This window comes from Salminus brasiliensis, chromosome 3 (assembly GCF_030463535.1).
Source record: "Salminus brasiliensis chromosome 3, fSalBra1.hap2, whole genome shotgun sequence".
Lineage (NCBI taxonomy): Eukaryota > Metazoa > Chordata > Actinopteri > Characiformes > Bryconidae > Salminus > Salminus brasiliensis.
The window spans coordinates 11410069-11427335 of NC_132880.1; the positions used below are offsets into that span (position 1 = coordinate 11410069).

Genomic DNA, 17267 nt, shown 5'->3' on the forward strand with positions numbered 1-17267 from the left:
CAAGCTTTGCAAAATAATGCATTTGTGGGCAGAGCAGGTGATGTAATGTCCCTACATTACATTTCCAATATAAAGATGTATGTACCATTGTGGTCATACGTTTACATGAACGCATTATGGGCATGAAGGTCCTGGCAGTAATGGACTTTTGTTTTGTTTTTTTATATACAGACATACAACCAGTTAAAAGTCCCTTTATACCCTGACCAGACATATTTAGTAGCCATCAATAAGTTTAAATACATCTGAAGGCAGTCATCAACAAGGCAGAATTCTGGTTGGAGCATTTTTTTTTGTGGAACTGGTAGAATTCAATCAAATCTGTTAATTTTCCATTGACCGATATGTTCATCTTCTACAGCAATCTAGCATTTTAGTAATACTTTTAGTGGAGAATGGGTTTAGGCTACTCTACACTTGTCTGCCTAGAACCAGGAAAATACGTGTCTGGGGAAAAACAAAGTCCTCAGAAATACAGAAGTCGTCTAAGAGGATACAAATTGTTCCATTCTTATTGTTCAGGGCCAGTCTTGCTCAAGATCCAGGAGATGGTTTGAGAACATTGAAAATGTCATGCTTCTGAAATATATTGCACTTCAAGATATACATATTCTAAGTTACATTATAGCAAAGGAGCTATAAAAAGTTTTTTGTAGCTGTTCCTTAGACATGTCTTTTGTAACATACTGGACTGAACAACTTTGAAGCCTATGTTTTAAGAAGTCAGGACGCAGGAAGTTCTTTGGATTCGAAAGTGGTAACATTGAAAGTGGTAACATTAAGAAAGTTAACTGGCATCATGCTATTACATCAAGTAATTTTATTTATTTAACTATACAATTTGGATATTTCTTTTATTTAGTTAGCTATTTTGTTTGCCAAAGTCTGCAATGTTGGCTTTGTAGTAAGTAATAGGAAGTATTGCTAATGTGTAATAGCAATGCTTGCAGGAAATCAGCTTAATTTGGGCACAGCCCAGTCACAGCAGTTAACTCTTTTAGCAGTTGCCATTTTATATACTATATAAAATGTAGTATTACATTATATATACACTGTATGTTCATCAGCAGCAGTAAACATAAAAAGTTAACATTTTAAGGCAGAAAGGCTTATTACATGCTAAGGTGTATTATGCAGTTACTTTTGTACAAACTTCAGAAACTAGAATCTTTGGCAATAGAAGGCGGGTCATAGGCTGTTAATAATTGTGTGAATTGTCTCAAAGTCAGCTCGAGGCAGATTTTGAAGGGAAAAAAACAACCTAAAATTACATAGAACAAGGTTATTTTATTTTATTTTATTTTTTAAGATGTTGCAAGATAAATTCTTTGTCTAGATGCCATTCATTGAATACAGTGCAAGCCTCAAGATGTACGCAAGTGAAAATGCTCACTTTATCATCATTGGTAATGAAACCTCTGGCAACAAGTCGCCAATGGATGTCTGCAGTAGAGGTATTAGGTTAGAGTCATGTATGCTATTGTAGCCGGAATTTTGCTGGTACTCGTTAGGGTCTGTGAGGTTAAACTCAGCAGGATTTCACAGTGAAACCAAAATCTTTCCAAAAGAAATCTTACACATGGTTCTTTACCTCCTAAAAGAGTACTTCAAATACCATGAAAACTTCTTGTAGATGGCTCTATGTAAAACTATTTAACCCTTGGATGGTTCTATATAGAACTTTTTAAAACGCTTCTATATAATACCAAAAGATTCCACTGTCATTACAAGTGGAAAAAAAGCATTTTCGTTCTTATTTAAAACTCTTGTTCTTTTTAGAATATTAACACTGACACTTTTCTTTTGTTAATAATTGTTAATTTTATTTTAATATGTTGCTGTGAATAGTAAATGGGAGATGAACTGACCTCCAAACATTACAAATTAAACACTCTTTTCAACAGTAAGATTAGTGATTAGTGTATTGGTTTTGTTTTGCACAATTTAAAATAAACAATTTGGGTGAAAATGTGTATGCAAGTGAACAGTGAACTTGTTTTTACTAACCTAAATTAAGGAAATAACACTCACTTCAATCCAATACACTTAAGATCATTCATAAGTCTGACCTCCTTATTATTTATTCATAAAGCTTAATTAGTCTCAGTATCTACTATTTTTGTGTTATAAATGCACATGTGCAAGGTGGATTCTGTAGACTTCTGTTCATGGAAATGTAACATGCAGGTAATAATACCAGGCAATTATTGTGCTATTGTATTATGTTAAGCTAAAAAATATATGATCATAGGGAACCTGTAAATTTTTTCCACAATTTCAACATAATTAAATAGGATGTAAACAGTCACCAACAGAGTAGTTTGGTGCAAAAACAAAAATCTACACAGTTACATGGAATGATTACAAATACTATAGGTCCAGGTTCTCATTACCACCACTAATGTGGTCTTGTTGGAAAGGTTTTCTGAAATCTTTACATCAGTTATTAAATTATGCAGACATTTTGAAGGCAAGTCCAAGATAAAATAAATAGGGATGACCTAATGTATCGCAAAAACGTTATTGTAGATATAAATATAAATTAGGTCAGGCATAGTTATGATTAGAATAATCCGTGGTTAGGGTAAATCAGGATCTGTGTTTCTATATATTTTGAGTAATTGCATATTCAAACATAAGTAATTAAGAATATCTGTGTAAATATAAGCTTACATTAGTGGAACCAAGAGTAATGAAATTAAGTTCTTTATTTCTGCAACACTCCGTTCAGTATGAATGCAAAAGGCACAAACTGTTGAGCAATAATAAGTAATATGTTTGACTTGAGGGTTTTTTTTTTTCATGGGAAAAGTTGTTACAACTAGGAATACTGCCACCAGACTTATTTTATTTAAATATGGATTTACAATTCTGGAAAAAAAAAATTAAATATAAAATTTAAAATAAATAGGTTATATAATTATATAAATTATATAGGTTATAAGTTAAATAAAATATATTCTGCTTATTATCTATATAAAATACAAAAACTGGTAAAGGAACAAACAGTATTTGTGCCAAATGTAGTTACGTTTAGAGTCAGTGTGATTTTATCATTTGTACAATACAATGCTGTATAATTAGAGTACAAAACATTTCAGCTTAGGGAAATGTCAGAGTTAAGGAAATGTGTCCCCTTTGTTGCAACCCCTTTGCTAACAACCTTTATTCGGCTGGAAAGGCAGAGTAAAAGCAGAAATTAGCATTATTGTACAGTTTTGTTTTTTTGTTGATGTTTTTGTTTATACCAAGAACTGAAGGCCTAGCAACAACATTAGCAGTTCACGACAACTTAATAGCTGATAATAGCTCTAGCTGACGTTTGGTATTGTTAATGGTGATTATATATATATATATATATATATATATATATATATATATATATATATATATATATATATATATATAGCTGAATTTAGCCTATTTGAAGGGGTGCCTGGATACTTTTGGACATGTCATGTTAGCTAAATTACTTAATCAAGTTTTCACTGTACTCCATTTCTTCTCTAGCTTTCTTTATTGAAAAAAAAAAATCAAGGCACCGTGCAATGCGCTGTCATTGCTCACCATTTGGGAAGATAATATAACAGGAGGCACACAAACTCGAACAGTGTGAACGTCTGTGCTGTCATCTGCGATAAACCTGACAGATGTGACCTAGAAGAACGGGCTGCCAAAGCGTTGACAGGTTCTTTCCTCTGAATCTGGACAGACTGATTTAGATACTCCACAACGCCTCGTTTCTCGCTCCACCAATGAAGTAGCTGTGCTGCTCTGAGGCTGTTGCTAGGCAACCTCTCTCCCCCTCCATGTCCTGCTTACTCTCTCTGCAAACGAGACTAGACTCGAGGCTCCAGACAGGACCGGAATTTTCCCGCGGACAGAGAGCTAGCGCGTCTGAGTGAAATTCCTGACCCGCGGGAGGCCTCATTTGGGGCAAGAAAAACGTGTACAATGGCATAATAAACATGTTAATCATAAACATTTAACTCTTAATCAAGACACAGTAACCGAGCTTCTCCGTTCCCAATCTCTCAATTTAAGGGTTGTTTACATAACTAGTTAATAACAGTTACTGAGGTAAAGCCCCACACAATGCTCAACGCCAATGAGAAACATTTTGCTAATTAAAAGATTGAACAAATTTTGGCAAATCTTTGATCCAGATTCCTCGTTTGCCACACCTGCATTTTACAAAACAGGTAATTACAGGTAACTATAACTTTCTAGAATTCTCAGACTTCACTGACAGATGTTTCCAAAAGAAACCAATTGTTGTTTGCCTTTTTTTGTTCAACTTCTTGATGTGTGTGTGTGTGTGAGTGGACGGTGTGCTAAAAAAAAAAAATAAATAATAATAATAATAATAAATAATAATAAAGTCTAGACGTAGTACCGAGGACAGTCGTAAGATGGCGCTGTAGGATAAAAATTCTCTTTAATTTTTAAAGAAAGAAAAACTTTCACATTGCATGTAAACAATGATTCACGTTAAAGCCTTTTAGCTACATTTGTATGCATATAGAGAAGTTACTCAGTAGTCTGTGTCATACCCAGGTTTATGCAGGCTTTCTCTATGAGAAAACAATGGTCTCTTGAAAACAATATGAACAAACCCTATCAAACCGCATTAGTGAACTGACTTCATAAGATTTATCCTCACCATTTGTTTTACATTATAAAGTTTAATAACAGACTTGGCTTCCTGTGGCGTCATTTTAACGTGCAGAAGCATTTGCTTGCTTATAGCAAAAGTGTCAGAGTCAGTGCCATTCAAATACTTAATTTAGCAGTTCATGCTACGGTCTTGCTATAAGCAAGCAAATGCAGCAGCACGTCAAAAATCCGTGAAAACGTAGCACTAGCTACCACAGGAAAAAATGACTTAGGAACATTTTTGTTTTAGGGCTTTTTTAACAGAGAAAACAGACAAAGACGCAGTACCTACTGGTTACTTGAAAATAATCATTACAATAATGCATGTGGAGTTATAAGGAGTAACCGTTAAAGTCTTAAGGAGCGTTTCAGCCAGGGCTGCTTCCCGAAGGAGGCAAAATACAAGACAAACGACCTAACACAGTGGTCATTTTCCTATCAGTCCTAAAGGCACAGCAACAAAAGCAGCCTGTTTAATTCTGAGGGAAAGAGGAAGGTTGGGAAATAGGTATTTGTTCAATTCTAAAACTTAACATTTAAAACTAGCACCACTTTAAATACTTACATACTTAGTTTCTTTGTCTAAACATATAATAATTGCTAAAAAAAAAAAAATTGAAAAAAAAACATTTTTTTCCATCGGTCTATCGTAATTAGATCCTCATAACATTTCAATACTGCAATCGATTAGCTGAAGTGTATGTGTTGACTCTCTCCTGTCGTGAGTCCTCGCTTTGCAACAACGGGGTGCCCTCCATGTTGACATTTTTCAGAGGTGTAAATACCACTGTTCTATTATACCGACGAGAACACTGTGAGGCACACAAAAGACATGGGTAGTAATAAAATCTCGAGATCTGTTCTGCAGTTTAAAGATCTGTTCTGCGGGTATCATATGTGGAAACCTGGAATAAGCAAATAGTCGAAGTGACCAGCCTGAGCTTTCAATCTTAAGATACTGCAAAGTTAGTAAAACAATCTTGAACAGCAAGATACCTGGGGTTGCATGGGGTAACATGCCTTGCTTAAGGTCACAACCAGGAGTACATTTTCAGACCCTGTATGTCACTGGGTTACAATCGCTCACCTCTTAGTCTACTGGTCACTGTTAATGCTTCAAATGCTGAGATGCTTTTTCAAATTCACAAACTCACAAATTCCTATTTAAACGTTTCAACATTTGACTGCTTATAAATAAAACCATCACAAATGTCTTACGAAGATTTAATGTACATTTATTCTTAACACGTGGAACATATAGTATAAAGATTTCATACTGAATAAATGATATTCATTAAGCCAAAAAAGGAAAAAAAGGAATTTACATCAAGTTTTTAGCTACATCGTCTGAAATACAAATATGCAGAATTCATATCACTGGGGGAGGGTGGGAATGACTTCCTTAAGGATTGCCTAGGTTTGGTTGAATGTAAAGCTCACAAGGAGCCATAGACGTTTTATTTGATATATTTCTCTACACCCGAACTGATCTGTTAGGGGTCACAGTGAGGGGGGAGGAGTCCTGTGCCCCAGATGAATAAGGAAAATGGGTTAAATAAACACATGGCAATGCGCAATGAAGGGAGCTTGAGTGTAACCTTTAATTCGTCAAAGATTAAAAATGGTGAAGAGCGCCAAAAGGTGAGAGAAGGAGGAAGAGAGCAAAAGAGTGTAATGTACAACATTATTTACACTGCAGCCTGGACTGCACCTGGAGCTCAAGACCAGTCCTAAGAGGTGATTTTTCTTTAAGGGTCAAGTCATACAATCGAGGGACAAAGAAGAGGTCGGGGTGTTGTAGGTTCACGATACTTTGGGGGGAAAGCCTTCTTTTCCTCTCTCAACATGAACTAAAATCATTTTTAAAAACTACAGTTTCTGCTGCCAAGCCAGCGTTCTCAGTGTGAAACAGTATTATTACAGTATGTTTACAGTTGTCTTTTTAAGGTGTACAGTACAAAAAAGTCCTACAATCTACTGCACAGGCCTTTCATTTACAAATGTCTGTTCAGAGCCGACGACCTGGTTCCTTTAGGGCTGAATGTACGTCATCCAAGTTACAGCAACTCATACAACATACAAGAGTCTGAAACTGTTTAGCCTCCAAAATACAAACTAGATAACAGTGGTCTCTGTGTCCGCCAGCCCAGCCAGCCCGAGGGGAAAGACATGGGCACTTTTATTCCCCAAACTCACTGTAAACGTGACAGCAACTTTGGTTACAGTTTTATTTAGTTTTAAATTTTTTTTTTATTTTATCTACTTTATTTCATTAAAAAAAATGTCCCAAAGGGCAGCACACTCTCGCAGGCTAGGGTCTCAAGCCGCTCATCTGTGTTAGTTTCTCTTTGTCTTAAACGTGTTAAATTCACTATGATTTAGTGAAATCCTTTCTCAAGAGAGAAGCAAAGGTGAAAAGGACAGACAGTGGAATCTGAGGTGATTTTGCATAAATTAAAAAGAAAAAAAAAAGAGGAGGGAAAAAAAAAAAAAAAAAAAAAAAAGTCATTTTTGCCTTTACATTTTCTCCACTCACACACAGCTGCGAAAAAATAGGGAGGGGGAGAAGGACAAAAATCCACTCCACAACCGTCATGACTGGCCAATCAAAAACAGTACATCACAGATCACATGGGACACCAGTGAGTTCATAAGGGGGGACACGGAGACATCTAGTAGCCGTGACTCGTACAATGTGAACTCTGAGTGGTTTTCTTCTACCTTGGCAAGGGCGTGCAGGGCACGAGCAGCGCGCCGCATCATGTCCACACTGGTAGGCTCAAAGTGTGCCCCTTGCATGTGCAACAGCGAGCCCTGGCTTTGCTGGAACTGTGTGGCTGCTAGACTGTCCTCCAGAAAGCCCAGAAGGTTCCCCACACTGCCCTTCTGCACAGCAATGGCCCGAGCAGCCAGGCTGTCGCCCTGAGCCAGGTTGGCCAGCAGCACAACAGCCATTTCTCGGCATACAGGCACCTTCCTGTCGCCGACCAAACGCACCAGTGACCCGAAGAGTTTCTCCAGGCGGCTAAAGGGTGGTGTGGCCAAAATGAGGTCAACGTTGTTGTCCTGGATGCTGAGCTTGCTGAGGGTCTCAAGAACTAGTCTCTGGGGGGACAGTGCTCCATTAAGCCCCAGTGAGGGGAAGGGGTCAAGGGCTTCAGCTGAAGGACAGACGGCCCAGTGGAGTAGACCATCCAGCAAGGGCAAACAGATGCTCTCAGGGTAAATGGAAAGGTCCAGTTGGCCTGAAATGTTTGCTAGTGTGACCAGGCAGTTTTCACGCAAAACCTCCAGACAGTCCCACCACCACTCGTCTCGCTCACAGCTGACTCCTTCATCCTCTTCTTCCTCTTTTTCATATGTGACTGGAGCCTGCTTGCGCTCAGGGTGCCGGTGATGCAGCAGCACTAGACGGCCCAGAATTAACAGCAGACCTGGATGCTTGGACATTTCATGGTCATTGCCAGGGATGAAAGATAGGCTCCGCACAATATTGGAGACACAGATGCATCGACGGGCTAGTGTATCCTGCCAGTCTGACAATGTACACAGCGGGGTCTCATCCTTGCTGTGTGGCTCATCCTCCAAGATCTTCACACTGCTGTTTTGTTGTGCTGGATTGATGCCAAACAGGAATCTGTTTTTTTCCTTGTCACTTTCTGAACTGTCTCGCAACACTTCCTCGGTCACTGAGCTTGGGCGAGCCAGCAGTACGTCATCGACAGTGGCCGTTATGCTTGTGGATGCCCTGTTCTCAGTGTTTTCCTCAGCTGAAGGTTCGTTTGAGCAAGGCTGAGAATCCAGCTGCCGCTCCTGTTCTTGCTGCTGTAAACTCTTCTCTGCTTCTTCAGCAACATGCTCTGTTGCAGGAGGGGCCTTTTTCCGGGACTCCGTGTTAATAGGCAACCTTTTAAGTTTTAGCAACTCCATCTTACTCTCAAAATGAGTTTGGATGTGCTCTGTGGTGTCACCTCCACCAACACTCCAGTGAATCAGGCCACTGTCAAAGGCCTGCCGCCGTCCCAGCTTACTTGAGCGACCAATGACAAAAGGATCTTTCTTTCGCACTATCTTAATGGGAAGCCTGTCAAATTTGCTAGCTTGTTTTGGTTTCTCCTGTGGTGCACTGTTGTCCTGTGGAGTAGATGACCTAGGCTCCTTGGATGACAAAACCTGCCCTTCCATCTCTTCTTCAGATTTTTCATTGAATTTCTGGCCCTGTGTAGTCTCCTCCTTCTCCTGCTTCACCTGAATCTGTGACATTTGATCACTGCTTTTCTCTTGTTCCTCTTCATCGTCTTCCTCCTCCTCCTCCTCCTCATCCATCTGTTCTACCTCTGGACCTTCTTCATCAGACATCTCAGGGTCTACAGCATTTGGATCAATCAGTGTGCGCTGCCCAGGATCTCCAACCTCATATTCTTTTAAGATGCCAAAGATCTCAATAAGGCATCTACGGAAGTATTCCACTATCAGTTCAAGGAAACCAGGAAGCTGAAACAGGACACATGAGCATTACTGCAAACACATAACAAAATGAAGTAAATTATGTTTATTATAGCTTTAACGCTGCAAACATCACAGAGCTCAAGTCTCACCTGGCACAAATTAAAAGTGGAAATGCTGTTGTCATCGTACAAAAGAATATTAATGGTGTCCAAAGCCCATGTGCTCTCCGCTAACAAGCCTGATTTTAGGGACATCATGACTCTCCAGGCCTCTGGGGTTCCTATATAAATATATAAAAAGGATTGTAACAATTCCTAGTTCACCAAGAAAAAAAAAAAAAACACAAAAATGTTATCTAGAGGAAGCAGCTTCTTACCAATATCTTTCATTGTGAGTCTACGACGTGGTTTGAGAATGGGCTGGGTAGCCTCCACAGAGCCTGGCGGAAAGGCAACGTCTCGTCTTATCAAAGGAGGCTGTACTGGTGATGGGGCTATGTGTGAAGCAGGTACTGGAGGTCCAGCTTTTTGGATCTTCATCCCAGAGTGCATGTATGGGGACTTGCTAGGTGACGTCCTGTTCTCCATTGGCCTTGGCATGGGTGTTGGGCTGGACACTTGTGGAATGTGGTTTTGAGAGGACTGATAGTTAGACTGCATTGTTCTACTAATAGGTGGACCAGAACCTCCAGGTCCATAGGGAGGCTGCCGCTGGTTGACATGGCCTGGCCATGGACCTTCATGATTCATTCGTTGGTCTGAAGGCATCATGTCTTCAGAACGGTGGTAGCCTGGTCCCTGAGTGGGAACACCAGGAGGGCCCTGTCGGTTGGGGAAGTTTGGATAGTTCATCTCATTGCGGCCTTGCCACACTGGGCCTTGAGGTCCATCAGGAACCGATGGCATGGGACTTCCCATCATCTGTGGTGCTGTGGAGGACTGGGAGTTAGGACCTCCAGGATTTGGTCCTCTGTCCCGACCAAATCCAAAAGGGAACTGACCAGGTGGACGTCGATCTGAGCCAGGATAAGCATTATACTGGTTGTACATATCCTGCTGGGACTGGGGTCCACATGAAGGCTGAGGGCCCGGTTGCTGCTGTCCACTAAATGGATACATTTCCCCCTCATGACGCTTTGCTGGAGGACCGTAGCCACCATCTACAGGCCTCTTCGGTGTGTAATTCTGTATGTGAGGAGGATAGGAACTTTAGAAACTGCTTGCCACTTATCTACCCAGACTGCATTCCACAAATAAATCTAAAAACATTTGTTGTATAATCAACAAGCATCACTAAATCTTTAAAATAATTACTTAAATGTTACATAATCTACATTAAACACTTTGGGACAGGTATTGAGTTTAGTGATATACAAACCGGCTGCTGCTGGGGGAACATTCCTGGCTGCTGATTTGGGTATGGTCCACCAGGGGGAGCACTTTGTCCCGGGTAGTGATTACCATAGGATTCATGCCTATATTTTGTACAAAAATACAATGAATAATTTAGTGCCCTGTTTTTAGCTTATGTACACACATACACTGTATGTCGAAATGTTTGGAGTTGTCAATCAATCATTTGTGCAATTCGAATAATTTGAATAATTCGTTGCTATAGCCATTTTTTTTTTACTCACTGCAATTCACATATGGATTAAAGCGCAATAAAGTAAAAGTAATGGGTATCTGCCACAAAGTGAACAGTTATTGTATCTGATAAGAAGTGCCCTAAATGCCTAAAATGAATACATCAGTAACAAAATGGCAACCTTTGCTGCTGTGGGGGCCTGTTAGGTGAGTACATCCCTGTGTCTGCGCTGGAAGGCATCATGTTAGGCTGTGGCGCTCCAGGGCCCATACTGCCATCTGGTCCCATACCTGGTTCTTGTCTACAAGGAGACAACATATTGTTGCAATCACACAAAAACAGTGTATCTAAAAAACAAACAAACAAAAAAACCCAGCAACTTCACAGAAAAAAGTAATTGTTTACTGAAAGGAGGGGGGGGGGGTTTGGGGAGTCATACCTTCGTTCATATCCTGGTCCATATGGATACTGCTGTCTCTGACCCATCTGCATATTACTCATAGGACCTGGAGGTCCTCTGTTATACTGCTCACCCATTCCACTGTTAGCACCTTGCCCTGGAGTCATGAACTGTTCACCAGCTGCTCAAAATAAAATGTACAAGAACTGGGATTAGAATTTTTGCCTAAAAGCAAAATCGGTTACGATTACTCAAACCTGGTCTGTTAGCTTATTCTATCACCTAATAAACTTGTGCAAAAAATGTGAAGGCCTTAATTGCTTAACCAACAAAATCGCACCTTTTCTCATCCCACCAAAAGGATCTTTATTGGGCTCATAGGGACCCATGCGACCCATCATATCTGGTGGTCCACCCATGCCAGGCTGATAACCAGAGTTGGGAGTCATTGAGTTCCGCCTTGGAAATGCAGGGTCTCCACCATCAGCAAAGGGGTCCTGAAGATTCACACTGCTTCTATAAGGGATTTCACAAAAAAGCATCAACACTTTTACTTCAAGAAGAATACACTGGCATCTTGCTTTTATACATTTTCCTACAGATGACAAATGTTGGAGATGCAAGAAATGCAGACCAGGATACTGATGCAAACGAGCCGTTTTTGCATGTACTTTTTCTATCAGTCGTCTTAAACTATAATCAGTCCATTAGAGATCCTTCTTAAAGTACCTTGCAACAGGCATAGGGGGCATCTGGCTATGGGGTGTTGAAGCAGGGGTGGGGGGTTTCAGGTCACCTCCTTCAGCCATGGAGCTGCTTGTGGACTGGGGAGTCTGAGGACCTTGTAACGATCCGGATCCCGCTGAAGAGGGACAAAGAAAGGCCATTTAGCTTTAAACCATATACAAAACCAAGAGGAATGTTTCTTTATCCTGGTGTTTCTTCTGGGCATAGTTTTAATACATCTGATGCAGCTCGAGAATTAGCCAATGGGCTGGATCAGGTGTTTTGGGGTAGGAAACAGCTGAAACTGCGGTTTACCCCAGCTGATTAAATTGTGATTTTGACCACATCGACAGTGCCGACACAGTCCCTTCCCTTTTTTCCCCCACCATAATTCAAATGCAAGACAGACATGTAGGCATACATTCAAGCACTGCATGATGACATCTTTGAAAAGCACTCCAGGAATGTGCTGGCTTCATCATTATGTGCATCAGTGCAACACTTCGGGCATTTCTCATGACACTGCTGGCACACAGATTTTGGCAGCCCTTAATTGCATTTGAGGAGTTTACCCCTCCCACTGCCAAGGGGAAGCTCACTGCTGGCTGTGTGTTCATAAAGCACAGTTTCTGGGCTTTCAGTTCAGCAACTCAGCATGCCAGTGTCTGCCCTACTGCTGATACTGACCCACAGACTAACAACAGGCTAACCTCAGGCAGTGTCCAGTTCACCACCAAGCCTTCAGAGAGCAAATCTGCTTGTGGAGCGGGGCATGGACAAAGCACGGGAAGACAGTGTGCATATTTCTAAATGAGTCTGTATAAACAAATGTGTGTGCCACATGAGTTCCTACCCTAAGCGCAGCTAAAAGACTCTATTGGCACGGCTGGCTGATGAGTCATGCATCCACTCATTAACACACACACACACACACACACACACACACACACACACACACACACACACACACACACACACACACACACACACACACACACACAGAGAGAGAGAGAGAAAGACAGGGGTCATTACCAGGTCAGATGTATTCACTTCTCACACTTCACACACATGCGCGCACACAACTCTCCCCTCCCTCTGGACAAGGATTTCCCCTCAAAGACTGATAAAGATGTAGGGTGAGATGGAGGAGGGAAAAACACAGACAGAGGAGGGGTGGGGTGGGTAGTATATGACTCAGCACCCCCATCCTCTTCAGGTTTTTCCCATTCATCATGTTCTACCTCAGTACAGCCCTCCAGGGCCTCCACTGCCCAGGTCCAGCAGTCAGCCCTGGAGTCCCTGACTCGGTGCCAAACACATGAGGCCCACATCACAGAGGATTCCCTACTTACTCATATACTCCCTTTCCCCACTTAGCATATAATCTCATTATTTACACACCCTCTTCTCTTCTTTCGCTGGTTCATGATCTCTCAAACATGCTAAAAATGGGACAGTTAAAGGTCTTACTGATATTTCATCCAACAAAACCCAGGGATAATAATATTAATAAAAAAAAAAAGATCAAAGTAAATATCTCCACTTAATAGTGCCAATTCACAAAAGCTATGGTCAGATATTCACATAAAACAACTTGTACACAAATGTCATGGCAATATGAAGCTTAGGGGTGGGTGAAATGACAATTTTTGACATGCAAACAATCAAGATTTATCACAATGTCAATGAAGTAACGTTTCAGAATGGCGGGTTCTGAAATCAAGACAGGGTCAGAAGTAATACAAGGGACTTTCCCAATGTACTGTGCGGTTAAACGCTTTTTATGTGAGCAGAAACAAGCTACTAGCTGCAGTCAATCATGATCCTTAACAGGAAGGTATAAGGCAACTTGAAAGCTATTATTACGTCTGGCTAAATCAAATGGAGCATCTATTAACACAATAAGGACAAATGAACTAGGACTTCTGTTCATTCACTGTTTCTGATGAAAGCAAGGATATTGGAGGAAAAAAAGTTATCCTGCTTTTATTTAAAATTGTAACACAATAAGGCATTAAATAAAACACCTCAAATGTGCTGGAGACTGTAATTAGAATGAGGTGTTTTTAAACCCTTTTTGGTATATTTTAATAATACAAAAATATTGAACTGTCAACTTCTCACCAGTATTCTGATGGGAAGTTTCATATAGACTCATCTCGATAAAGGACAACTCAAACAAACCATAACTACATGAATTATGAATATGGCATAATGCCAGTTCATTCGGTATAACGTTTAAAATTCATCCAAGTTTTTTTTTTTTTACATACCACAATACTGTTATGCAACAAAAATAGGGCAGAACAAAATGTAGTGCAGCATAGCTTAGGCGCTTCACAAACAGCACACTTAACATTCATGTGTTGCCAGTGACAGTAGGCTAGCACTCATGCTCAGTTTTCGTATTAACCAGAGTTTATCCATAAACTTGCAAAAGATGAAATGAAAATGAAAATGAAATAAGCCATACATTTCTATAAAGTTTCAGTCATGATAAACAAACAAAAACCGAAAAGAAAAGTGAAATTCCCTGAAGCTGGTAATACAGAGCACAAAAGATAGCTACAGGAACCTGACCATAAACACAATCTAAAAAGCAACGCAGCGATCATGAAATACTCACATATCAACACTAAGATATTACGGCATGCCAAAGTACTAAAGATTTACAGCACAGGAGAACCAATATAGGAAATGACAATCAAAAATATTGTAGTTCAATAATATGCACCAGCGTATAAGCACATTATTTCATATTATAACATTTCGGGAGGGAAACAAAATCTTTCTTTAAAATGCCAGTGACAAGTTTACATTTACCACATTAAATTAAGCCATTAACCTGTACAGACACACACAGACACAAGGACGGTTTTCACAGTACAGCCATTCACCTTAAATTAAAGTAGATAGGTCAATAGTTTTTAGAATTACCAGATGATTATCTACACTAACCTGGAGATGGTGGCTGGATCTTGGCTTGGTTCTTTTTGGGGTCATTAGAGAAAATGTCAGGTGGCGGATCTTCTCCACGCTCAATCTTGCACTCAAAAGCATATAGACATTGGATGTACTGCTTCTTCAGTGAGCTGGCTGCACTACTAGAGGTTCCAACATTCAGGTTTGTAGCCAGCTCCCTCCACTTCTTGTTTTTATTCACCTGAAAAAAGGGGAGGGCGAGAGTGAGAAGTTGGGTTTCCACACAAAATGCAGAGCAGCGAAATGACAAATGTGATCTTAATGGCAATAAGACAAATAACTGTGACAATAATGACTTGGCCACTATTGCTTTTAAATAAAATGTTTTTTATACGTGAAGTCACATCTGTCTCAAGATCCATATAAGCAATTCCGAAACGATGCCCACTCCTAAAGATATGTCCTCACGTTTGCGGCTATTTCACTAATGTGACAAAAACGCACGCTTACCTGTGTAAGTCCACCAATCTCTTTAACAGATACATAGAGGCGAAAGAGGTCGAGTGGTTTACGGCCTACAGCGGGCAAGTTGCTCATTCCCATGGCTTTCTCTTCAGCGAAGGCCAGATAGCGGTCCACCCACATCTTCCTCTCTGGCTCAGGGCCCAGTTCATATAGTCGGGTTATCTTCTCATTAGTGGTTGTAGAAGAGTTTGATTTCTAAAGAGACAAAATATCAAAAATGCCAAATAAGGTAATTGCTAAATTTTTCAAAACATATTTAAACCCTTCCTTCCATACATAAATGAATTAATCATAATAAGATATGGCACTATTTAGATTATGGATGTTAAAAAAAATATATATATATATATATATAAAAAAAAATATATATATATATATATATATATATATATATATATATATATATATATATATATATATATAAAAAACGGTTTCCCCCCTTAGCCCCTACCAACCTAAATGGGGGAGAACTGACTGGTTTATGGGGCTTAAGACACTTGCATCACAACACAGGAACACTGCCAAAGTCCACTGAAAGAGCTCCTTACCTTTTTGGACTCAGTCTTGGGAGTCCCATCAACTTTGTTATTCATCTTCTGTGCTTGATTTAGCTTATCCATGCCAAACTCTGGGCTGGGGGCCATACCTGGAACAGAGATGGAAGCTTTTAAACATATATGCATTTCCAATAAATAAATATTTTCATTCAGCACTGGTTAGAACTGAGGCCTCAACTGTGTACATTCATAAATGAGCTATGCTGATATTAGGCCTGTTTCTCTGGAACGCCATAATTTCGAATGTCATAGCTACCTGAAAATCATGTTTGCATTAAGAACCAGTAGATGAAATCAAATGGATAGAAGATATGTAAACAGTTTTCAATGACTCAGAAAACAGAAAAACTATGTTGAACTAATTCTGTAAAAGGTTAAAAACAAATAAATATTGGTCATTTTAATTTAGGTTCCGGTTACACTTTATTGTTCCTACAGGTGAATTTTAATGTATTTTCTTTATGCATCAAAGTGAGTATCTAAATTGAACTTGTTTTTGTGTACAACTCCAAGTCTATCCTTATCCTGAGCTATGCTGGGACAACTCCATCCAGAGCTGTGGCTGAGAGCAAAGTCACCATAAACACTGTTCTTAAATTTATTTTGAAAGATACAATTAGATAACATGGTTATTCATCTAAATGCATATTATAAAGTATTAAGATTAATTAAGGGGTATTAAGGGTAGTGGTGGCTCAGCGGTTAGAGCTCCGGGATATTGATGACAGGGTTGTGGGGGTTGATACCCGGGCTCAGCCCTTGAGCAAGGCCCTTCGCCCTCTCGGCTCCCCGGGCGCCGCAGCAATGGCTGCCCACTGCTCCAGGCACGTGTGCTCACTGTCCACGGTGTGTTACACTGTTGTGTATGTGTGTGTTCACTGCACGGATGGGATAAAAGTGGAAGCCAAATTCCATCTGTGTCCGTCACAAATGGCCATTTTTTCCCCATACATCCCATTTATGTTAGTATACAGCCATATATGGACACTGAACTGGTGCTATAATAAGAAAATTCACATAATAGCCTCAGCTCTATACAAAAGGCTCATGTCAGAAAAGGCATTTCAATTGATCAATTGTTCTGCAAAAAACTGCATAAAATGGCACCTGACTTGTTTTGTGTAATTAAAACAATTACAATGACTTTCTGGGTTTAAATGTTTGATGTGTTGCACGCAGAATTGCACATTAATGCCACTATATATTTGTAACCATATTTACATATTTACAAGCATTAGGCCTGCTGCTTACCTGCCGAGTTGTTTGCCATGTTGCTTCCTATGGGGTATGGCCCTGCCTGGTTCATCATGCCCTGCATGCTGTTCATAGGGGGGGCATATGGAGATCCAGCCCCCATCATTCCCTGGCCCATGTTAGGATAACCGGGTGGTCTGGAGAACGCAAAAAAGGATCAGGAGGATTATTTAACTGAAAGACTGAGAACC

At 40.1% G+C, this 17267-nt stretch overlaps 1 protein-coding gene across 2 annotated transcripts in view; it reads right to left on the reverse strand.

The window, feature by feature from the left end:
- Nucleotides 1-5866: 5866 nt before the first annotated feature.
- arid1ab (AT-rich interactive domain 1Ab) overlaps nt 5867-17267 on the reverse strand; it is a 53400-nt gene continuing 41999 nt past the window's right edge. For both annotated transcript variants that reach the window (XM_072675438.1, XM_072675437.1), the window contains 12 exons: nt 17074-17213; nt 15814-15911; nt 15251-15460; nt 14777-14981; nt 11822-11954; nt 11433-11608; nt 11132-11273; nt 10874-10993; nt 10483-10579; nt 9482-10289; nt 9255-9385; nt 5867-9150 (listed from right to left, as the gene is read on the reverse strand). In XM_072675438.1, the coding sequence (XP_072531539.1) occupies nt 7249-9150; nt 9255-9385; nt 9482-10289; nt 10483-10579; nt 10874-10993; nt 11132-11273; nt 11433-11608; nt 11822-11954; nt 14777-14981; nt 15251-15460; nt 15814-15911; nt 17074-17213 (4162 nt within the window). In that variant the 3' untranslated portion in view covers nt 5867-7248. The remainder of the gene's footprint in view (nt 9151-9254; nt 9386-9481; nt 10290-10482; nt 10580-10873; nt 10994-11131; nt 11274-11432; nt 11609-11821; nt 11955-14776; nt 14982-15250; nt 15461-15813; nt 15912-17073; nt 17214-17267) is intronic.